At 36.5% G+C, this 22,869-nt stretch overlaps 1 protein-coding gene across 5 annotated transcripts in view; it reads left to right on the top strand.

Annotated features, from left to right (window-relative positions):
- Nucleotides 1-22,869, top strand: part of LOC105059546 (protein CCA1) — a 64,268-nt gene that overhangs the window by 18,538 nt on the left and 22,861 nt on the right. The window contains exon 1 of one of the 5 annotated variants that reach the window (XM_073249757.1): nucleotides 4,087-4,847. The exons of the other annotated variants lie outside the window; for them this stretch is intronic. Within the exon in view, the coding sequence (XP_073105858.1) occupies nucleotides 4,785-4,847 (63 nt within the window). The 5' untranslated portion in view covers nucleotides 4,087-4,784. Of the gene's footprint in view, nucleotides 1-4,086; nucleotides 4,848-22,869 lie in introns of those variants that run through there. 5 annotated transcript variants of the gene reach the window in all.

Here is a 22,869-nt window from a genome sequence, read left to right on the forward strand (position 1 = left end):
CCTATTTAAGTGAGAAAATGGGATTGATATGGGGTTGGGATTCCGAAACCCATCCATGTGGGAAGAAAAGAAGAAAGAGGCAAGAAAGAAAGGAAAGAAGAAGAATAAGAAAAGGAAAGAAAGAAAGGAAAGAAGAAGAAGAAGAAGGAAATAAAGAAAGGGAGAAGAAGAAGAAAGGAAAGAACAAAAAGAAGAAAAAAGAAAAAATGAAGTAAAGGAAGGGATAAGAAAAAGAAAAGAAAAGGAAGGTAAAAGAAAAAGAAGGAAGCAAAGAAAAAAAAGAAAGCAACCAAACGAAAGAAGAAGGGGAGAAAGATGGAGGATATCTATCGGGATGCATAATTGGGACTACCACCGGGTAGGGTGGGACAACGATGTGTCTTGTTCTATGAAAAAATTGGGACACTTCTGCCCCACTGGATTTAAAACCTTGGTTTAAATATCTATAGTTGAATGCCTGAACCACCTCAACTATACAAGGTGGCTTGGATTGACAACACTACCATTTCGGTAAATGAAAAATGTTGTCTCCTACTGCCCTCTTGCTTGCAAAGATTCTATACGGTGTGATGTTATTCCTATGAAAGTTACTCATATTCTTCTTGGTTGATCTTGGCTTTGTGATCAAGATGTGAAATATTTTGGTAAAGAAAACCCTTATACTTTCTCTTTTGGTGAAAAAATAATTATTTTGAAGCTTGTGACTATAGATAAAATGGAGAAATTTGAGGAGTCAAGTTCCAAGCAAGGTTTTAAATCCCGTAAAATAGAGATATCCTAGTTTCTCCATGGAATGGGACATCCTGCTGTCTTGTCCAGTCCCAATAGCGGTCTTGGTCATGCGTCCCAGTAGATATTCTCCATTTCTCTTCTCTTCTTATTTTCTTTCTTTCCGTCTTTTCGTTCTTTTTTCTGCCTTCTTTTCTTTCTTTTCTTATTCCTTCCTTTCTTTCTTTTTTCTTTTTCTTCTTCTTTCTCTTTCTTTTCTTCCTTCTTTCCTTCTTTTTTTTGTCTTCTCCCTTCCTTTCTTTCTTTCATTTTTCTTCTTCTTTCCTTTTAGCTTTTCTTTTTCTTTATCTTTGCTTGCTTCCTTTCTTTTTTCTTTCTTCTTTTTCTCCCTCATGGATGGGTTTTGGAGCCCCGACCCCATCTTGGTCCTATTTTCTTATAGGAACAAGACGGGATGGATGAGATGCCCTCCATCCTACAACAGAAATGGGATGGGATGTCCGAGATGCCTCCCATCCCGTAGAGACATAAAATCTTGGTTCCAAGGTTGTTGAAAAGAACAAATTTAGTGAGCCAAAGGCTCCAATAGTTGCTGAAAATACAAAAATGCGCCTCACCATCCTAACCAAGAAGTATTTTCAAGTTAGAGAAAGCAAGCATGTGTTATTTGTACTACTGTAGCTTGAGAAGTGAAAGAAACAGCTGTTGCTTATGATTCAGATTTGCCTCTGGAGGCAACTAAGTTGCTATTTGAGTTCTCTGATGTAGTACCTGAAGAGTTGCCTGATGAACTCCTTTGTGAAATATTCAGCATGCAATAGATCTTATATCTGGGGTCTCAATTGCCTAATCTTCCTGCCTGTCACATGAATCCAAGTGAGCATACTCAACTCAAAAGACAAGTAGAAGAGCTAGTAAGGAACATATTCATGAAATTTGAGTCCATGTGCTGTTCTTGCTTTGCTTACACCAAAGAAGGATGGTTCTTGGCATATGTGTTGATAGCTGAGCTATTAACATGACTAATGACAAGTATCAGTTTCCGCTTCCTCATCTTGATGATATGTTGGATGTTATAGGTAGTTCTACTGTCTTTTTAAAGATAGATTTGAAGAGTGGCTATCACAAATCCTCATAAGGTCTGGTGATGAATGAAAAACAGCTTTTAAGACCAAGGGATTGCCTCTAGGAGTTGCTGGTCATACCTTTTGACCTTTCTAATGCCCCTAGCACATTCATGCACTGCATGATTCATATATTACAGCCCTTTATAGGCCACTTTGTGGTTGTTTGCTTTGATGTTTTTTTGATATATGGTAAGATCAAAGAGGAGCACATCTCTCATCTACAACAAGTTATGAGAGTTCTTCAGCAAGAGAAATTTTAACTAAATTTGAAGATAAGTGTTCGTTCATGACTTTGTGTGTTGCCTTTTTGGGTTTTGTTATTTCTTTTGAAGGAGTGGAGGTTGATCGGGAAAAAGTCAAAGCTATTTGAGAGTGGCCCATTCCTTCTACTTTGCATGGACTTCGAAGTTTTCATGTGTTAGCTGCATTCGATGATTTCATCAAAAATTGCAGCACTATAGTGGCTCTAATCACTAATTGTATGAAGAAAGACAGTTGTTTGGACCAATATAACAACAAAGACATTTGAAGAAGTTAAAGAAAAGCAAGGTTTTAAATCCCATGGAACAAAGGTGTCTTGGTTGCTCTATGGAACGAGATGCCTCACTGTCCCATTCCATCCCGACAGTAGTCCCGATCATGCATCCCAGTGAATATCCTCTATCTTTTTCCTCTCCTTTCCTTTCTTTCTTTCTTTTTTTTTTTAATTTTTCTTCCTTCTTTTCTTTCTTTTTCTTTACTTTCTTTTGTCCCCTTTTCTTTTTCTTTTTCTTCTCTCTTCCTTTCTTTTTCCATTTTTCTTCTTCTTTCCTTTCATTTTTCTCTTTTCTTCATCTTTCTTTCATTTCCTTCTTTCCTCTTTCTTCTCTCATTGCAAGGATGGGTTCAGAGTCTTGAGCCCGTCCTGGTCCGTTTTCTCATAGAAATGTGACAGGATTGCCGGGATGCTCCCCGTCCTGTTAGAACGTAAAACCTTGAAGAAAAGGATGATTGAAGCACCTATCTTGCACCTTTCAGATTTTTTCTAAGGTGTTTGAGGTGTCTTGTGATGCATCACATGTTGGTATAGGAGGTGTACTTAGTCAAGAAGGACATCCAATTGCTTATTTTAGTGAAAAGCTGAATGAAGCTAAGCAAAAGTATTCAACTTATGATAAAGAATTCTATGCGATGGTTCAAGCAATTTGCTATTGGCGTCATTATCATATTCCTAAGGAGTTTGTATTGTATTCCGACCATGAAGCTCTTGAATACATCAACTCCTAAAGGAAATTGAGCTGTAGCTATGGCAAGCAGGTTTGTTTCTTACAAGAATATTGTTTTGTAATCAAGCGTAAGTGTGGAACTGGAAACAAACCAGGTGATTCTCTCAGCCATGTTGTTGGTCGAGTGGCATCAATTCTTTCTTTTATGGCTGTCTAAGTTGTGGGCTTTGATTTGCTTAAGAAAGACTATTCTTCTTGCAAGAATTTTATCATCATATATGCTGATTTGAGCTGGATAATGTGCTGATAATTCAGATTTCTCTTTGGATCATGGTATCTTTTCAAAGAAACATTTGCTTGCCAATTACCTCTTTACATGAAGAAGTCATTAGAGAATTCCATTTTGGTAGGATGGTTGGTGATTCCGGAAGAAATAAAACCATTGCAATGGTTGTGAACTGTTTGTACTGGTCTAGTTTTAAGCGTGAAGTTTCTAGAATTGTCTCACAATTTTGGTGTCGTCAAATTTCATAGGGAAGAAACTGTACACTACATTAACTTTACTGCATGAGCTTTGGCAAGACCTAAGCATGGACTTTGTCCTAAGGTTGCTAAAGTTCCTTAAGGGTCATGATTCTATTCTTGTGGTCGTGGATTGCTATTTTAAGATGGCTTGCTTCATTCTTTGTTTGAAGACTTCCATTGCTTTCCATTTTGCTAAACTCTTGTTTAAGGAAGTTGTTTCTCTTCATGGGTTGCCTAAGACTATGGTTTCTGATTGTGCTGTAAAATTCATGAGTTACTTTTGAGTGCACGTTTGGTAGATGCTAAAAGTAAAGCTACAATTTTCTTCTTCATTTCATTCACAAGTTGATGGTCAAAGGGAAGCTGTTAGTAGGAGTATTTGCTTCATTGTTGTCTTGGTGATCATGTTAATAATTGGGATAAGTTCTTCCTTTATCTGAATTTACTTATAACAGTTTGGTAAATGGAACTATAGGTTGTAGTGCGCTTGAGATTGTAACAGGTTCGATTCCAGGAAAGCCATTGGATCTAGTTCCTTTACCAGTTGGGGCACATCCTAGTGTTGAAGCTGAAGCTTTTACCAAGCATATTTATGAGCTACATGATGAAATTCGAAGAAAGATCACTTTGAGCAATGAAGGCTACACAGTAGATGCTTATTTGAGTAGACAGTTTGCTGTATTCAAAGGAGACATCGTTATGTTATGAATCAGACCTGAACATTATACTGGGGCTGCAAACAAGATACTTCATTCACAAAGTGCTGGTCTCTACAAAATTCTCTAGAAAATCAGCTCTAATGCTTATATTCTTCACCTGCCCAAGGATATGGGGATTAGTAATATCTTTAATGTTGAAGAACTCATTTTATATCAAGGCCATGATGATGATGCATAACATGACACCCTTGTTGCTAGGCTTCCGCCAGCTCCACATTTGAAAAAGGCAATTGAAGACATTGTTGACCATCGAGTGGTTACAATAAGAGGTGGTGGCTGCCAAAAATATCTTGTCAATTGCAGAGGGGAGTGTACATGGATCATGGATGAAGAGCTCCAAAAGCTTGATCATGATCTTTATGATAGATTCCATGCTTTTAACTCGTTGGAGTCGAGTCTTCTCAAGCCAAGGAGAGATAATGGAGGATGTTGTCAGCAGCCATTGAAGACCCATAAAAGGCACCCTAAGGCTGATTCTAATGCTCAAGCTTTGCTTTGGAATGTGTTCAATGATGTGGCATCCTCTTGGGACCTTGCTTGAGGTCAATTAGTCATTATGGAATCTTAATTTTATGTTTTTCAACAATACTAAAATGCTAATTTAGTTTTATTAACGTTTTCTCAAGATTTTAGAGTCAGTGGCACTTTTGTAAGTTTTCAGGTTTTCTGGATATAGGCTGTCATATGGTTCATGGATCATATTTCAGGTCTATTTTTGTTTTGATGCTTTACTTATAATCTTTAGTTGGGTGTCATTTGTCAAAATTACAGATTTGTTATTTGGAGTCCTAGTCCTAATTGGAGTAGGAGTATTAAAAGTCTTTAAATGGGGCTGTAGTCTCAAAATTTCAGGGATTTTTTCCAAGCAGTTATGCTTTCTCTTAGAGTTCTAACACTAGGCTTGATGTCTATGAGATTCCACGAGTGATGCCTAGGAAAGAGTTTTCTATCTTTTCTTTTTCTTCTTCCTTAATTACTGCATCCTAAAATCCCAAATTTAAATCTAATTCTATCCCCACTAGACCCTAGTAACTAATAGCAACAAAACCCATAGCTACCCCTTCATCAATTAGCCTTTAAATTCATGAAACAAACAAAAAATTTTATTGCCGTTTTTCTACCATCAACCCACATAAAACTTGCAAAACTTCATCTTTTTGCCTCTTTTTTGCTTTCAAATAACTCCCTGTCCATGTTCCAACATAAACCCTAGCTTCTTATACAATTTTCCTTCCCTTTTAGCCCAAAACAAGCCATTAAGCATCTTTGAAATTTTCCTAACCAAGGCTGCTGTACATCAATTTGGTATAAAACCTGAGGTCTGCAACATGTTGACACATACAGGAAGGCCTTTTAGAGGAAGACTAACTAATATCCAAAGAGATAGGGTGTTGTTCAGAATCATGGAGCACCTAGATGGAATAGGTGCTTGACTGGATAATGTCGAAAGCTGGATTTCTCAGCCTAGTTGCAACCCAACTGTTGGTGCTCAAAGAGAAACATCAAATGTAACAATAATGATTGGCATGGTGAAAATCAGGAAAATTAGCTTGAAAACTAGCAAGAAAATCCTCTCCAAAGATCTGAGTTGTGGGCTGTTCATGTGCAAGGAGCTCATCAAAATCCTAATCTTGAGTGTGCTAGAGAATCTTTGGACAGAGCTCGCTATGAACCATATGATACAGCTGGTGATATCACAAAGAAAGTTAGGATGGATGTTCCAGAATTTGAAGGAAGGATTGATCCTACAGTATTCTCTAATTGGTTGGCTTCTATTAATAGTATTTTGATTGATATGACATGACTGATGAGTGAAGAGTGAGATTTGCAAAGATGAAGCTGGTAGCTATAGCAAAAGTTTGGTGGACTGGTACTGATGGTGATAGTAGGAGGTTGAAAGCCTGGTTACATGGGGTATCAATGTCCAAGAAAAAAATGGCCTACATATTGGGGTGAAACAGCAAGAGGAAGAGTAGCAAATGCAAGAGGAAAACAATGAAGAACATGGGATTGCCATGGGAGCTTATGTGGCTGATGATTGGAAGAGGATGAGGTGGTTACTTCCCTTCTTTCTGTTATTCGAAGGATATTTGCGGCCCCTAAAGTGGAGGAAGAATATTGGAGGCTACTTCAATTTTTCATATGCTGATTCGTTGGGGACGACAAGCTAAGAAGCTTACTATTAATGGAGGAACCTATATGAATGTTGTTTCAGAATCCATAGTTGAACACTTGAAGCTTCCGACTGAGCCACACCCTCGACCATACAAGCTTGCTTGGATATACAACACAACCATTCTGATAACTGAAAGATGTCTTGTCTCCTATTCTACTAGTGCTTACAAAGATTCTATATGGTGTGATGTGATTCTATGAAAGTTACTGATATTCTTCTTGGTTGATCTTAGTTTTATGATCTAGATGTGCAACATTTTGGTAAAGAAAACACTTATACTCTCTCTTTTGGTTAGAAAATAACTTTTTGAATCCAATCACTACAGCTGAGATGGAGAAATTTAAGGAGTTAAGTTCCAACATTGTTGAAAAGAACAAATTTGGTGAGCCAAGGGCTTCAGTTGTTGCTGAAAATATGAAAATGCATCTCACTATCCTTACCAAGAAGTACGTCCAAGTTGAGAGCAAGAAATCAGGTGTTATTTGTGCTATAGTAGCTCGAGAAGTGAAAGAAAGAGCCACTGGTTATGACTCAGATATGCCTCTAGAAGTCACTAGGTTGCTATTCGAGTTCTCTGATGTAGTACCTGAAGAGTTGCCCAATGAACTCCTTCCTTTGCAAAATATTCAGCATGCTATAGATCTTATACGGTTATACTGGGGTCTCAGTTGCCTAATCTTCTTGCCTATCACATGAATCCAAGTCAGCATACTCAAAAGACAAGTAGAAGAGCTACTGTCTCAGGGACATTAATGAAAGAGTGAGTCCATGTGCTGTTCTTGCCTTACATCAAAGAAGGACGATTCTTGGCACATGTGTGTGGGTAGCCGAGCTATTAACATGATTACTAACAAGTATCGGTTTCCTCTTCCTCATCTTGATGATATGTTGGATGTTATGGGTGGTTCTACCATCTTTCAAAGATAGATTTGAAGAGTGGCTATCATCAAATCTGTATAAGGCTTTGTGATGAATGGAAAACAGCTTTTAAGATCAAGGATGGTCTCTATGAGTGGTTGGTCGTGCCTTTTGGCCTTCTTATTGCCCCTCGCACTTTCATGTGCTTTATCATTCATATGTTACGGCCTTTTATTTACCCCTTTGTGGTTGTTTATTTTGATGATATTTTGATATATAGTAAGACCACATTTCTCATCTACAACAAGCTATGAGAGTTCTTCCCCAAGAGAAATTTTAGATAAATTTGAAGAAGTGTTCATTCATGACTTCAAGTGTTTCCTTTTTGGGTTTTGTTGTTTCTTCTAAAGGAGTTGAAGTTGATCTAGAAAAAGTCAAGGCTATTCAAGAGTGGCCTATGCTTTGCATGGAGTTTGAAGTTTTCATCGGTTAGCTATATTCTGTGATGTTTCATGAAAAAATTGCAGCACTATGATAGCTTTAATCACTAATTGCATGAAGGATAGTTATTTGGATCAAGATTTTAAATTTCATGGGACAAAGGTGTCGTGGTTTCTCCATGGAACAGGATGCCCTGTTGTCCTGTTCCGTCCCGACAGTGGTCCGGTCATGCATCCCAATAGATATCCTCTCTCTCTCTCCCCTACCTTCCTTTCTTTCTTTCTTTTCTTTTTTCTTTCTTCCTTTTTTTCTTTCTTTTTTCTGTACTTTTCCTTCTTTCCTTTCCTTTTTCTTTCTTTTTCTTCTCCATTCCTTTCTTTTTTTTCATTTTTCTTCTTTCTTTTCATTTGTCCCTTTGCTTCATCTATCTTTCATTTCCTTTTTTTCTCTTTCTTCTCTCACTGCAAGGGTGGGTTTCGGAGTCCCGAGCCCGATCCAATCCCATTTTCTCACAAGCACAGGACAGATGGCAGGGATGCCCCCCATCCCATTAGGACGTAAAACTTTGGTTTGGACCAAGGCAACAACAAAAGCATTTTTGAAGAGGTTAAGGATGACTGAAGCAATTGTTCTTCACCTTCCTGATTTTTCTAAGGTGTTTGAGGTGTCTTGTGATGCATCACATGTTGGTATATGTGTACTTGGTCAAGATGGCCATCCAATTGCTTATTTAGTGAGAAGCTGAATAAAGCTAAGCAACAGTATTTGACTTTTGATAAAATATTCTATATCGCAGTTCAAGCACTTCATTATTGGCATCATTATCTTATATCTAAGTAGTTTGTATTATATTCTGGCCATGAAGCTCTCAAATACATCAACTCCTAAAGGAAATTGAGCTGCCACCATGGCAAGTGAGTTTTGTTTCTTATAAGCATATGTTTTTGTTATCAAGCATAAGGCTTGAATTGAAAATAATCAATGTGTTGGGGGTCGAGGGGAACTAATTCTTTCTTCAATGATTGTCTGTGGGCTTTGATGTGCTTAAGAAAGACCATCCTTCTTGCAAGGATTTTAGCATCATATATGCTGATTTGATGGTTGGACAATATGCTGAAATTGCTGATTTCTCTTTGAGTAATGGAAATCTTTTCAAAGAAACTTGCCTTTGCTTGCCTGCTACCTCTTTACGTGAAGAAGTCATTAGAGAATTACATTCTGGTGGGATGGTTGGTCATTTTGGAAGAGATAAAATCATAAAACCATTGCAGTTGTTGAGGACTCTTTCTATTGGCCTAGTTTGAAGTGAGAAGTTGCTGGAATTATCTCACAATATTGTTGTCATCAATTTTCAAAGGGAAGAAGGAAAAATAAAGTTTTGTACATGCCATTACCTTTGCCACATGAGGCTGGGCAAGATCATAGCATGGATTTTGTCCTAGGGTTGCCAAAGTCCCTTAGGAGTCATGATTCTGTTCTTGTGGTTGTGGATCACTATTCTAAGATAGCTCGCTTCATTCCTTGTTGAAAGACTTCCGATGCCTTCCATATTGCTAAACTCTTCAAGGAAGTTGTTTGTCTTCATTGGTTTCCTAAGACTATTGTTTTTCATTGTGATGTAAAATTCATGAGTTACTTTTGGTGCACATTATGGAAGATGCTGAAAACGTAGCTAAAATTTTCTTCATCATTTCATTCACAAATTGATGGCCCAAGGGAAGTTGTTAATGGGAGTTTGGGTGATTTGCTTCATTGTTGTGTTGGTGATCATGTTAATAATTGGGATCAAGTTCTTCCTATAGCTGAATTTACTTATAACTCTTTGGTAAATGGAACTATAGGTCATAGTCTGTTCAAGATTGTAACAGGTTCAATTCCAAGAAAGCCAATTGAGGCATGTCCTAATGTTGAAGCTGAAGCTCTTACCATGCATAAGCTACATGATGTAATTCAAAGAAAGATTGCTTCGAGCAATGAAGGCTATAATGTACATGCTGATTTGAAGAGATGGTTTGCTGTACTTAAAAGGAGACATTGGTTATGTCGCGAATTGGAACTGAATGTTATCCTAAGGTTGCTTTGAGCAATGATGGAACAAGTTGGTAGCAGCTATTGAAGACCTATAAAAGGCATCCTAAGGCTGGTTCTAATGCTCATGCCTTAATTTGGGATGTATTGGATGATGTGGGGCTCTCTTGGAACTTCGCTTAGGATCAATTAGTCATTATAGAATCTTTGTTTTACTAGTCAAAATTACAGATTTGTTATTTGGAGTCCAAGCCATGGTAGGAGGAGTATTAAAACTCTATAACCAGGGCTGTAATCTCTCATTATTGTAAGGAAAATCAAAATTTCAGAGATTTTTCATAAACAATTATGCTTTCTTTTAGAGTTCTGTGATGTGATTTGAACCCTATGTTTGATACCTATGAGATTAACTCTAGGTGTCATGCCTAGAAAATCTTTCTTTTCTATTTCTTTTTCTTTAATTCTTGCATCCTAAAATCTCAAATTCAGATATAATTCCATCCCCACTTATCTGTAGCAGCCAAAAGCAACAAAACCACAGCTACCCACCCATAATTAGACTTTTGATTCACAAAATAAACGAAACTTCTTATACCTGTTTTTCTAGCTCACATAAGACCCTTAAAACATCATCTTTTTGCCTCTATTTTGCACCCAAATCTCTCCCGATCCATATACCAATATAAATCCTACTTACATAATTTCCTTGCTCTTTTACAACCCATTAAGCATCCCTGAGATTTCCCTAACCATGGCTGTCCTTCATTAGATAAGAGCAAAAAGTGGCAAGACAAACTCATCTGCAAAGCTGAATGCTGAAATTCTCGTTTAAAGAGCATTTGCCCCTTCATTTTGTATGGTTTGAAGGTTGTATGGCATATAATGGAACAAGTTTCCAACTCTAAAATCAACAGTATACATGTTTCTAGAGTCTTCATTTCCTTAAAAGGTCAAATAAGTTCTGAGCAAAATTGCAAATTCTATCCAAAGATTAAATAGGAGTTTGCGATTGGAATGAAGATTAAAAGAGTCATCTAAAAACTCAAATTTAGCTCACAAAAGTTTTCAAAATTTGCTAGATTTGGGCTTCAAAATATGTTAGGCTGATTTGACATTCTTGGGCTAGTTTGCCATACTTCGAGTTGCTCTATAATAGACTTATTTGGTGATGTTTTCCATGTTATTCTTCCCTAATGGGTGAAGTCTTTGTCAAAATCAAACTTGACTTCACTGGAGTGGTATGGATGGTGATCTACTGTATTTACAGTAGCTGAAGCACCATAATCATTCAAAAGCTCATGGATGAAACACCATAATCACTTGAGAGCTCTATCTTGCAGGTAGGCTCTCTTATGCGTTGAGGCACTTTGAATGGGCAAGATGCTTAGGCTTAAGCCTTTTGTGATGTTGGATGTGCTTGTTGTAGAGGTGGATCCACGCCAAACATCTTTTAAAGATGGGGGATAGTTGTTGGTGGTGCTCTAATACTTGACATTTTGCTTAATGATGCAAGTACATAAATTACTTTGTTCTTGAATTCTTGACAAAATGCTGAGTGGCAGGAATGAAGCTAAGTTTGATGCAATAATGAAACTTTGCCCATAAGTCCACTAACAAAGACACATTGATGGTTTGCCTTTAGGAATAGTTGTAGGCAAACTTGACTTGAGCAAGGTGAAATCCTATTGGTAGAAGTTGTGCCTTCTGAAATGTATCATTTGTTACAGATTCATCGCTCAAAAGCTTAAGCTGTTGAGGGGAGGACAATAGCCCAAGCTAATAAACCGATATGGCACCATCACTTTTATTAATCAATTTGGGGCTATGATAATCTCCCTCGTTCAATCTCATGCCCTTATCATAGTTGGCTCCTACTTGAGAGATGGGTCACCCATGGCTTGGGTCCTCAACTACAGGGTCCGCCACAACCCTGGTATCCTCCAATTAAGGGCCCACATGACTAATAAAAGCTATGATACATATTAGGCCTAGCTCTGATACCAATTCGGGGAGGAATGTCCTCAACTGTTCAATCAGAATCTCTCAAAAAGATTTAGAAAAAAAATAGAATATTTAGTGAAGTTAGGGTTAGGTCTCTTTTTCTTTCATTGATGAATAATAAATCGAGATACACAGCCTTTATTGATACTTGTGAGATCTGCTCCTGCACAATTCAAGTTGAGTTCCTTTTTAGTTCAAATAGGACTTAGCTTTCTTAAAATAGACATAACTAGCAAAATAAATAAAAAAATAAAATCCTAAAAGAGGTAGATCTCAACTTTTATGTCGACTTTGCCTTTAGTCGCTCTACGTAATCTTACATTGGTCAAACTCTTTCTCGAAAAAATTTTTCAGTCTAACCGACCTGTTTTGAGATTCAAATGGATGGAATTTGGGCTTGATTGCTTAGTGTATCATACCCTTTAAGAGATGATGTGACATCGTAGAGCTCGAAAAATTATTTAATTTAGAAGAAAACATCTCAATTGGGTGTCGTACAATCAAGTTATGGCCTTCGAAAGTTTGGCATGTAATTCAGCTTCCAAGAATCTTGGATCAATTAGGAATTTCATCGGGCATGCTCCTTTTGTCGTGAATGATTATGCTTAGGGAGCCCCAATTGTAGCGATTTCCTTCCATAAATAACCACAAAAAATTAAGTAGCCCGAATTAGATAGCAAAGTTGTAAAGGTAAAAAGGAGAGCATCATGTCAATCAGTTGATGATTTGATGGATCAATTCATTAGTCCTGTAGTTGGTCAAGCCAAAGGTTAAGTTGACTATGCAACTATGTAAGGAGTGGTGATCAATAATTTATAGCAAAAGTGGATATAGGAACTGAGTTTAGTAGTCAATATTGAAGTTGTGCATGCACTGATATCTGAACCAGAAGCAGCATACTTATTGATTGCTATGACCAACACACTAGCAACAGCGGTCAAAAGTTAGAATGAACCAAAAGAAGGTGAACAAATAGAGTGCAAGTGCATCTGCGGAACAGAAAAGGAGCGAGTGGCTTCCAAGGTGTAGATGGGGGAACAAGTGATGGACCAAGGGGGAAGAATCATTGGAAAGACACTGCTTTGGGACTAGTGAGCAAGCACGAGCCAAGCAATAAGAAAGCAATAGTTGAGGTTGGGTTGTCAGGACGGATAGCCAACATAGAAGATCCTTTGTCTTCGGAAAATGATTTGATTCACATTTCTTATCTCTCCTTGAAAGAAAAGGGATCCCCATCTGCCAAGGGTTCTTCTTCCCTCTCTGCATATGGTGATTCATAGAAGCTGCCATAGTAGCAATGTGCATAAAGGCCGAGTTAAGAGTAGGTCCTTCCATGGCATCAGGTTACCATGCGTGGTGGGAGAATTGTGCAAATTTAGCAACTGCATACATATAAATAATAAAGAGGCACAAAGTAGCAAATAAGGAGCCAACCCCATTATTATGGATTAAATTATTAGCTATTTGAACAAATCATGAAATTCCAAACTAGTTATCTAATAGACCTAAGATTCCTAATATGAACCAAAATCTCCTACACAATTAATTATAAGAACTTATGGTGGTTCTCGCTTCTGGACCTTGTCCAATTCTAACCATAGTGGCCAAAGTGATTTACATTAAATCTGGTAATCCTCTTGAATCAATATTCATTGACAACCTATTATTAAAGAGTTAAGTTGGAGGGTAGTTTTGAGCTTGGTCTAAAGACTAAACAGTACATCAAAAGTGACTAATGAATCTTAGATCATGATTGGAGGCGATTGTCTTTAGAATGTCATGGAGGTGATGTGGTTATAGTTGATTGTTTTTGAAATTTGTTTGCATATAAAAAATCCAATGCCATGTTGCAAAAAGCAGAATGCCTCATTTAAGAATCAAAGAACAACCACTATGATGGAATCCTTGTTTCTTTGAGTATAAAGCAAGCTCAAAGTGAATTACAGACTCACATGCTAAAAAGGTTCACATGGAGTTGGCAATGTGTATATATTGGTGCTGTGTGAGCGACTTTTGGTTATGTGACATGTCCTATATTGTTTGATACAATTGACTGGCATCCTCATTAGCTGCTCTTACTGCTTCTTTTTGATGACCTTTGCTCACTGCTGCTAATGCTGTGGTTGTCGCCTCTATTTCTAAAGCTATGGATTATCACTAGATTAAGTGTTGCCAATCTAGTTGTAAGGCCTTGTCTCCTTATTAGCAGCCGAAGTGTATGATGGGTAATTTTTGATAAATTGATATGCGCATCGAGATACTAACATATTAGATAAGCATTAGTTGACCTCTAGAGGACAACATTTTGCTTTTCCAATCTGAGATTCTCTTTTTCATTCTCTCTAGTAGAGGAAGGCAATGCTCTTTATTTATTCTCTTAGGAGACAAGGGAAGATCCAGGTACTTCTAGTTACCAACGTGTGGATATTCGAAATGTGAAAAAATCATTGGCTGGCAAATAAAAGTTCTTTTAAAGGAGCTGACCAATTGTGCCTCCAAATGTGTCCACTGAGTCCTTTATGACCTTGACCTTCTTTGGCAATTGCTTAAGGTTACCATCATTTAATTTGGGAGCACTTAGGTGTTGTTGTCTTTGAATTTAAATTATCATGTCTAGATGTGAAGGCCAGGCCACTGCAAACATTCATCAAGTTTTGCCTCAATGAGTCTGTCCTTGCAAATTTCTTTGATCACATCAAAGTTTAATACCAAGATTAGCCGAACCAGTATCGATTGGCCATTGCTTTGGTATGGTATTGGTTTGGTACTGACACATGGTATGCCATGGCATGCTGATTCAGAACTGACACACCATTTTTTTTGGTTTTTTCAACATATTCAGGGCTTGATGGAAACTATCATTTTTTTTTTTTGATTTTTTGAATGATTTTAAGTCCAATTTGATGTTTTTTGATTTTCTTGATATTTCTATCATTGCAATACACCCTAAGTGATGCTTTTTGATGTCTTCGAGTGGTTTTTCTGCATCGCTGTGACATTACACTTAAACAAATCAAAAGAAAAGAAATGCTTTGCATATGGATCTCATGTCTAAAAAGATGGAAACCGATGGTGGTGGTAGGCTTGTGAAGGGTGTTGCAATCCATACCATTAAGGATGATTTAATAGCAATGCTAATATCTATAGGCTTATCAAGTGAAATATCTTCAAATCAATTAGTGAGATGCAAAATATAAAATGATACAATCAATTGCATATATTTAATGTACAATATACATACCGACATCTAGAATCTCGTTGAGTATCGATGTCTCTCGTTGATGTCTAAATCTTTTGCATAATTAAAATGCACATTAGCCCTCCTCTCTAATGAAGCGACATTGTAGTCTTGTATGCTCATCCCATAAGCTACATCCTTTGGGGTATAACCGATCTCGAATTTCTTGCTGAAGATCTAACTTCGACAGGAGTCCTTTGATTGATAATACAATTATGGAAGGGTCCATTTGAATATATTGATAGCAAAATCCGATTCATAATAGCTCTATGCTGTATAGGATGGTACCCACTAAAAGACAATGTCTCAGACACGCTATACTCATATTCTTATGGGTCATAAATTGTCTATAGTTGCGGATAATATGATCCAGCATACGACTTAGAATTTGATACATCGATGAATCCTATATGTGCGAGGTCATCTGCACGACCTCAAGGAGCCTCTCTTATATGTAATCATATCTTCGCAGGCTCTACTAGCTCATGCACCATGGTTCCTATCCTGTGTGGCATGCCTAAATTAGGTCCCTCGGTGAATTGAAGAGTACCCTATGGCTATCTCATAAATAATGGTCTAATGTCCACTCTTCTCTGGCCATTATATTTATAATCATCGAAACTGTTATTGCTACTCTTCTTGATCTTTCAAGTTGAATGAACTGATGACTCCACTCTCTATCGGGGTTATAACTGTCTTTCCATTTTCTTTTTGGCTATGTTGAGCAGCTGCTTGCTCCTCTCGTGCCTCTCTCTGCCTATCTATGTGGAAGGATGGATGTCACCCTCTTATTTGAGTCAATTAGATAGCGTGATGGCCTCGTCTAAGCAACTCTTGATCATGTCTTTAAGAGGATGTCTCGAGCATAAAGTCATGTGATGATTGACTTCTTAGTGATCCCTTTGGCTGTGGCTGATTAGTTAGAAGCATGTGTGGAATGTTGAGATCCGTCCATTGCCCTGCATCAACTCTAACCTCTTTGGCGACGAAACTAGCCAATCATAGAGGCAATTCTAGCTTATTGAGCTTTGGCTCTTGCTACTGGCCTACAAGCTATCCGATTATCAAATCATCCTTCTCCTTAACAAAGCATTATGGATTAGATCCGAATACTTTAGCTCGACTTCCTCCTAAATGTATTTCAATCTCAAGTCTCAACCTTGGATTATAGTGAATATATATGAGGTTGTAAAGGTGCTTCTATGTCCGACAATTCCTCTGTTGGATGAGGGCAATGGTGGATCAATCATGCTCATTTCACTCAAGGAGACTATCTAGGAGAGGATTTGGATGGCTAGTCATTAAAATTTTTTATTGACAAGATAAAATGAATCCATCATTAAGCTGCAAAAGTATTGAAGAAAATTACATATAAAATAATATCATATTAGTATCTATCTAACATCAAGTAATGGTTATTGTCGTTGATATTCAATATCTGGATTCATATTTTTCTTGCTTATGATAACTGCCAAGACTAAAGTGGTAGTGCCCTCCCTAAATATTTTCCTCTATGAAAAAGGTATTATAATATATTAATGACTTAAGATAGAGTTAAGTTAACAAAAGCATGCCACTTAACTTCCGTCTTGTAGAGATATGGCTGTGACTTTAGGATTAGACTCTATCTTGCATATCACATTACATAAGATGGTCAGAAGTTCCTCATCCATATCAATCTTAGGTATAGTGTACTAAAACTTTGGGTTCAGATGGTAAGCTATAGAAAATGTTCGTAATTGTTTTGGCAAAATTTTGCAAATACATGAGCAGTCAAATTTTCAATGTTGATTGCTTGCTTACCTAGTGGATACAAATTCCTAGCCATCCTAGTGCTGCTCAATGATGTTGATAGACACTTGGGCATGCTTCAGATCTACTTCTCTGATATGATTCTTTGTCCTCTCTATCATATGATATAGGAAGTCCGTCTGGGGTATCTCTCGCTATCTGTAGTTTGAACTGCACTTTATATAATGACTCGATAGCTTTCACTATCTTCTCAACTCGCTACTAGAATGTCCGTCTTGTCACCAAATTCTCCCTTTAGTGTCGGCTGTCATATATTTGTTCTTCTGTCATTCAGCACTAATAAACATCTGACACAGGTTTGCTTTTCTCTTAAGGAGACTATCAAGTACGAATATTGCTTGTTTGTAGCAACCTATGTCACAATTGGTCTCAAGATTTCTCTTCCTATGTACCTCATCAATGATAGGATCCTTGTATAGTTATAGGTAAATTTGGTGATAGATTGGGCTGTCTCCACTACCTGCTACAACTTATGAAGCTTTCTAGTGCCATCGGGATATGAGGCCTAGAAAATATGCGATTGCTACTCCATCAAGATCTCACTGGCCACCTTATACTGTGCCTATTATCAATGATGACTTACACGACTTTTTTCTCTTATATGCAAGATTTTAAATTCCATGGAACAAAGGTGTCCCAATTTCTCCATGGAACGAAATATTCGATTGTCCTATCCCATCCCGACAGCAGTCCTGATCATGCATGTTGGTGGATATCCTCTTTCTTCCTTTATTCTTTCTTTTCTTTCTTTTTTTCTATTTTTTCTTCTTTTCTTTCTTTTTCTCTACATTTCTTTTGTCCTTTCCTTTTTTTTTTTCTTTTTCTTTTTCCTTTCTTTTTTCATTTTTCTTCTTCTTTTCTCTGTTTTTTCTTTTCTTTTTTCTTGTTTCTTCTTCTGTCTTTACGTGGATGGGTTTCGGTGTCCCGAGCTCATCCCGATCCCATTTTCTTATAAGAACGGGATGGGACGATCAGGATGCCCCCATCTCATTGGGACGTAAAATCTTGCTTATATGATCAATCATCTCCATCAACCTAAAGATGTACATAGCATTGTGCATTTGATCGTAAACATTAATTAATTTCTAAAAGAAAGTCTATCATAATGTATCAGGAAGTTAATGATGCTCTATCTAGTAGAAGTCTATCACAATATATTACACATCACCGTCAATCTGGTACACCACTTGCTTTGGTACGATGAAATCCACTTCTATAGCTCATTGCTGTTAAGAGGCTCACTATACGTCCTTTGGTCCTAGAGGTTCTACATTTGGCCGGTAGTCTGTATGGAAGAAATGGTAGATCTATAAGGTATTGCCTGCTACATTCACTGGGATGTGATTGAATCTCATCCTTCTTCAGCATGCTATCAACCCTTTGTTGCTTTGAATCTCTATTAGGAAAGATATGTGGTTTTAGATCGTAAATGCTGGTGGAATCTCTCTAGAGGACTTCTTTCTACTGCCAAAAGCCCTAATATAGATGCAATACAGCCACCACCTCTAAGATGGCCTCCGTACTTAAGGAGGTCCTCCTGAACTCTGGCTCTATCTTATCGATCATTAAATCACAACTCATAATGTGACGGCCCAAATCGAGCCCTATATCTGGACACCTCATCCTGCTGCCACTGATCAACTTGGTTTACTTGAGTGGCAGCCTAGATCTGTGCCTCATCATCTAGAGAGAGGTCTTACTTCTTGGAGTGAGGAAGATGGCTTTATCGCTTGGCCGTGCACCTCTGCATTCTTGGTATTTTCCTTCTTCGCTGCTTTGAAATCAGTGAAGTACTTCATCAACTACTAGACTTTCTTTGAGCATTTTTGACATAGATACGTCGGCGTAGCCATCAGTCAGGTGCTGCTTCAACTTGGTTACCTCTTCTTTGAACTGTATGTTGTGCAAGTTGCACCTTTAATAGGTCGATCTAAGAGCATTTGCATATTGTCCCAACCATTATGGTGTCCTGAATCCTTTTTTTGTTAATAGATCTATTTGTGTAGGTTTAACAAGCATGCTAGTTTGTTAATTATTTAAAAATAGCAAACTTTTGTTATCATAAAAAATATATTTTCTATTTTAGAAAAATAATTCTAAATTATGCAATACAAAGTTCTAATATTCATAAATTGTGTTATTTAGATTTTTTAATAATTTTTAATTAAAAAATAATTTTAAATATCATAAATTTAGAAAAATATATTTTCTACTTTAGAAAATATTTTTGAATCATCTAATACTGATTTTTCATTTTTGCTTCACTTTATATTTTTAATAATTTTATAAATTAAAAAAATAAATTTAAAATTTTAAAAAATTAATTTGAGTGAAATGGCAAATCTATAATGTGTTGCCTGCTACATTCACTGGGAGATGGCTGAATTTTATCTTTCAGCATGGTATCAATCCTTTATTGCTTCGAATTTCTATTAGAGATATGCCTCCATATCGTAAATACCGATGGAATCTCTCTAGAGGACTTCCTTTTGCTGCCAAAAATCCCAGCATAGATGCAATTTAGCCACCACCACTAAGATGGCTTCCATACTTGAGGTCCTCATGAACTCCTTATTGATCATTGAATCATAATCTAACTTGTGATGTGATGGCCCAAATCGAGTCCTGTGCCTGGACACCTCATCTTATTGCTACTGATCATCTAGGTTCACTTGAGTGGCAACCTAAATCTATGCCTCATCATCTAGAGGGAGGCCTGACTTCTTGGAGTGAGGAAGATGGCTCTACCACTTGGCCATCTACCTTCGCATTCTTGGCAATCTCCTTCTCTGCTTTGAAATCAGTGAAGTACTTTATCAACTACTAGACCTTTGAGCATTTTCGATATGGAAAGGTAGAGATAACCATCAGCCAGATGCTGCTTCAACTTAGTTATCTCTCTTTTGAATTCTATGTTGTACCCGTTGCACTTTCAATAGGTCAACCTAAGAGCATTTATCTATAGTCCCAATCAATATCATGCTCTTAATCATTTTTTTGTTAATGGATCTATTTCAGTATTTCTGCAGGTTACAAGCATGCTAGTTTATTAATTATTTAAAGATAGCAAAATTTTGTTATAAAAAAATAGGTTTTCTACTTTAGAAAATACTTTTGAATTATGTCCTACAAAGTTCTAATATTCATATTTTTGTGTTATTTAGATTTTTTAATTTAAAAATAATTTTAAATATCATAAATTTAGAAAAATATGTTTTCTACTTTAGAAATACTTTCGAATTATCTAATATATACTAATTTTTCTTTTTGCTTAACTTTATTTTTTAAAAATTTTTAAATAAAAAATAAATTCAAAAATTTAAAAAATTAATTTGAGCTAAAATATATTTAAAATCTTATCATGGATGCTATTCATAGGCATGCATCAAAGGCTACTTATTTTTTAATTTTATTCAAATTTGGACCTAGGCCATTATCCGTTATGCGCATGATTGCATCTAAATTTAAATAAACAAACACTAAATTTAGGTTCAAAGTAGCTTATATGCTCCTAAACAAGTTTCTAATTATATAATTATTTTTTGAATTTTATTTTTTTCTTGTTAATTATGCTTTAAGCAAGATTTTATATCCTAGCGGGACGGAGGGCGTCTCAATCGTCCCATCTCATTTTTTTTGAGAAAACGGGATTGGGATAGGGTCGGGACTCTGAAACCCATCTATATAAGGACAAGAAGAAAGAGGAAGAAAAGATGAAGAAAAGCAAAAAGTGAAAGAAAAGAAGAAGAAAAATGAAAGAAAGGAAAAGAGAAGAAAAAGAAAGGAACAAGAAAAAGAAAAAAAGAAAGGGATAAAGAAAGAAAGAAAAAAAGAAAAAAGAAAGAAAGGTAAAAGAAAATGAAAAAAGAAAAGAAAGAAAAAAAAGAATTAGGTGAGAGAGACAGAGGATATCTATCAGATGGTATGATCGAGACCGCTGTCGGAACAACATAGGATTGCAGGGCATCTCGTTCTATGGGAAAATTAGGATACCTCTGTCTTACAGGATTTAAAAGCTTAGCTTTAAGTATCTAAAATTTAGCATATTTTTATAATGGTTTCTAAAGTTAAAAAACATGAACTTTGTTTCCTCTAATTTTTGAACCATTTTAATATGATTTTTCCTTCAGATTTTGGCTAATTTCTCTATCAAAAATTCCAGCTGGCGATAATCGGTGCTCGTGCGACAAAAATAGATGTTTGTGGTAACAATTGTCTAAATGGAGATGGCATGGCATTAATCGAGTTGATGTGGCATATTGGTGATGATATAGCATAACAAATAAAAATTTTCATTTTGATGATGTGCACATAGGTGATGATGTGGCATATAGGTGCTGACATGGCACATGAAGGACAAGATCTGCAATCTCAATACTGGATACTATATCAGTATCTTATCGGTATAGTATGGTACAATCAATATGGTATAGTACTCATCCTATATTGAAATAGCTCTCTAACCATTTTTTTAAATTTTACTCTTGATAAACCTCGATACAAGTTTGTACGCTTTGGTATGTATTGATTTGCATCTTAGTATGCCTTGGTACATGACGGTATGCTTCGATATAGCACGGTACTGGACTTGTGCCAATTTGAAGTTGAATTTTGTATCGATTTTCTTCTGATACAGTACAGTATGTCTCATATCGGACGATATGGGGTTGTATGGCAGACCATGGATGATGACGTGGCATGTGCTATGGAATTTTCTATCTGAAAGTATCCAATCGTCAAGTGTCACATCATCATCTATGGACCACAAATTATGGTTTTAATCCTATAGTTTCATAAATGTTTTTACATGATTCTTAAAATTTTAAAAAAAATCTCTAATTAGATTCTTTGATTTTCAAGTGTAATTCAACTTAAACTAATATGAAGAGGACTATTAAAACTTACATCAAATGTGACACGTATATTAAAAATAAAATAATATATAAGTAAATATTATTATATTGCTAATTCTATTCCATCTTCAATCATGCCCTTAACCCATCCATCTTTTCCTCCTACCTTCTACCAAAATAGACATAAATACATACAAGAAAAATCTACGTCATCATGACTAGTATATAACACCCAGCACATGTTATTCATCTAACCTTCCATTCCATCTCCTGATCCATTTTTCTTGAAATGCGAACATAAAGAGTTCAATCTAAACCCAAGAAGAATGGAAAGCAAAAGAAAATAAACAAAAAGGAGAATAATTTCTATTTTTAGTTCATCTTTTTTCTTGGCTTTCCCATTCTACTCCAGTCGAAGTAAACATCTGAGATCCTTAGTTAACTTAGTCCATTATTGCCAATCCATTCTTTTTCAAGGAGAAATTTTGCAACTGCAGTGAGCTCAGCAATGGCAAAATTAAGAATGCTGAGCCCGCGTACTCCGCCATCGCCACAACAACTACGGTAGCTATCTTCAAATCTTCGAACTTGATTTTCTTCGGGACCATCTCTAGATCCGGACCCAGCCTCCTCATTCAAACACTGCTGCCATCTCCAATTTTTTAAATGCATTCAATGACTCACTCTATGTCAGAATCATCACCTTCCCTACCACTAGGCTTGAAAGGTTAAGTTAAATCACACTTGAAATCAAAATATCTAATTAGAGACTTTTTTTAACTATAAGAACTATATAAAAATGTTTGTGAAACATAGAGGACCAAAAACATAATTTACAATATATAGATGATGATATGGTGCATAAATAGTGATGTGGCATATAGGTGATGACATGGTATATGGATGATGACGTGGCACTCGGTAGTTGGACACTTTTGTATGAGAAATTCCATAGTGCATGCCATGTCATCACCTATATGCCACACCATCAAGATAAAAATTTTTATCTGTTATGTCACGTTATCTTTCATATGCCATATCACCTTGGTTAATGCCATGTCATCTTCATTTAGGTAGTTTTTGCCACATAAGCATCTATTTTTCGCCATATAAGCACCGATTATCACCAACTGCGATTTTTGGTGAGAGAAAGTGGC

Source organism: Elaeis guineensis, chromosome 16 (assembly GCF_000442705.2).
Source record: "Elaeis guineensis isolate ETL-2024a chromosome 16, EG11, whole genome shotgun sequence".
In the NCBI taxonomy this organism is placed as follows: Eukaryota; Viridiplantae; Streptophyta; class Magnoliopsida; order Arecales; family Arecaceae; genus Elaeis; species Elaeis guineensis.